The sequence below is a fragment of the Sceloporus undulatus genome, chromosome 2 (genome assembly GCF_019175285.1).
Source record: "Sceloporus undulatus isolate JIND9_A2432 ecotype Alabama chromosome 2, SceUnd_v1.1, whole genome shotgun sequence".
NCBI classification, from domain to species: Eukaryota; Metazoa; Chordata; class Lepidosauria; order Squamata; family Phrynosomatidae; genus Sceloporus; species Sceloporus undulatus.
In genome coordinates, this window is record NC_056523.1 from 24,327,995 (window position 1) to 24,329,032 (window position 1,038).

A 1,038-nucleotide genomic window follows, 5' to 3' on the forward strand; every position below is an offset into this window, starting at 1 on the left:
CTTGGACTGAGCCAAGGCAGTTAAAATGGTGTCAAACTGCATTAATTCTGCAGTATGGATTATGCAGCCCACATCCGGGTCTTTAGTCTTCCTCTGAGCCTCAGACTAAAGACCCGGATGCAGGCTGCCTCTGAGGCAACCGTAAGCAATCCCTGGTAGAACTGCCAACACACTCTTTGTACGTTTCTGACGGCTCTTCCCATTGGTCGGAGCAAAGAAGGGTTCCTATTGGTTGATCGTCTCACGCTGTGCTCGCTCTGATTGGTCAGTGGGGCTGCCCGGCGGTGGGCGGAAGTAGCAGAGTGAGTGGGATTGCAGCAGCATGAGCAGCAACATGGCGGCCGAGGGAGCGGATGCGCTGGAGCTCTTCGTCAGCCTGGGGCTGAGCGAGAGCAAAGCTCGCGAGACCCTCCGGAACGAGGCCCTCACCGCGTTGCTGCGCGAGGCAGCCCTGCAGGTCGGAACGGCTGTCCCCCCCCCATTGCTTTTAATGTAGTGAACCCCTCAACCTGTGCCCTTTAAGAGAATTTTGGACTACATCTCCCAGAAGCCTCAGCCATGTTGGCCAATAGCGTTGGATTCTGGGAGATGAAGTCCAACATCCCCTTAATAAAGAGCACGAGTCATCTGTCACTGTCTCCATTGCTCACTCTCTGCTTGCCTTATGGAGCGAACCCTGCATTCCTATTCAGGCTGCACCCACACTGCGTTAATAACAATCCACATTTGACACTGCTTTAACTGTCATGGCCCCATCCTATGGAATTATGGGAACTGTGGTTTGTTATGGCACCAAAGTGCTCTTGACAGAGAGGGCAAAATGTGTCACAAAACTACAGTTCCCAGGATTCCAGAGCGTTGAGCCGTGGCAGTTAAAAGCGATGTCAAACTGGGTTATTTCTGCAGTGCGGATGCAGCCTTCATCTGTTAGTTCAAAATATTGTATGAACTTACTTTCGGTCTTGGTGTAGAAGGTGCATATGAAACATAAATGAATTTTGTGTTCAGATTTGGGTCCCAGCTCCAAGATATCTCATT

The 1,038-nt window shown here is 51.1% G+C and overlaps 1 protein-coding gene across 1 annotated transcript in view; it reads left to right on the plus strand.

Moving 5' to 3' along the window:
* The first annotated feature begins 283 nt into the window (after nucleotides 1–283).
* QARS1 (glutaminyl-tRNA synthetase 1) overlaps nucleotides 284–1,038 on the plus strand; it is a 30,249-nt gene continuing 29,494 nt past the window's right edge. Inside the window, exon 1 of the mRNA XM_042454043.1 lies at nucleotides 284–457. Within this exon, the coding sequence (XP_042309977.1) occupies nucleotides 323–457 (135 nt within the window). The 5' untranslated portion in view covers nucleotides 284–322. The remainder of the gene's footprint in view (nucleotides 458–1,038) is intronic.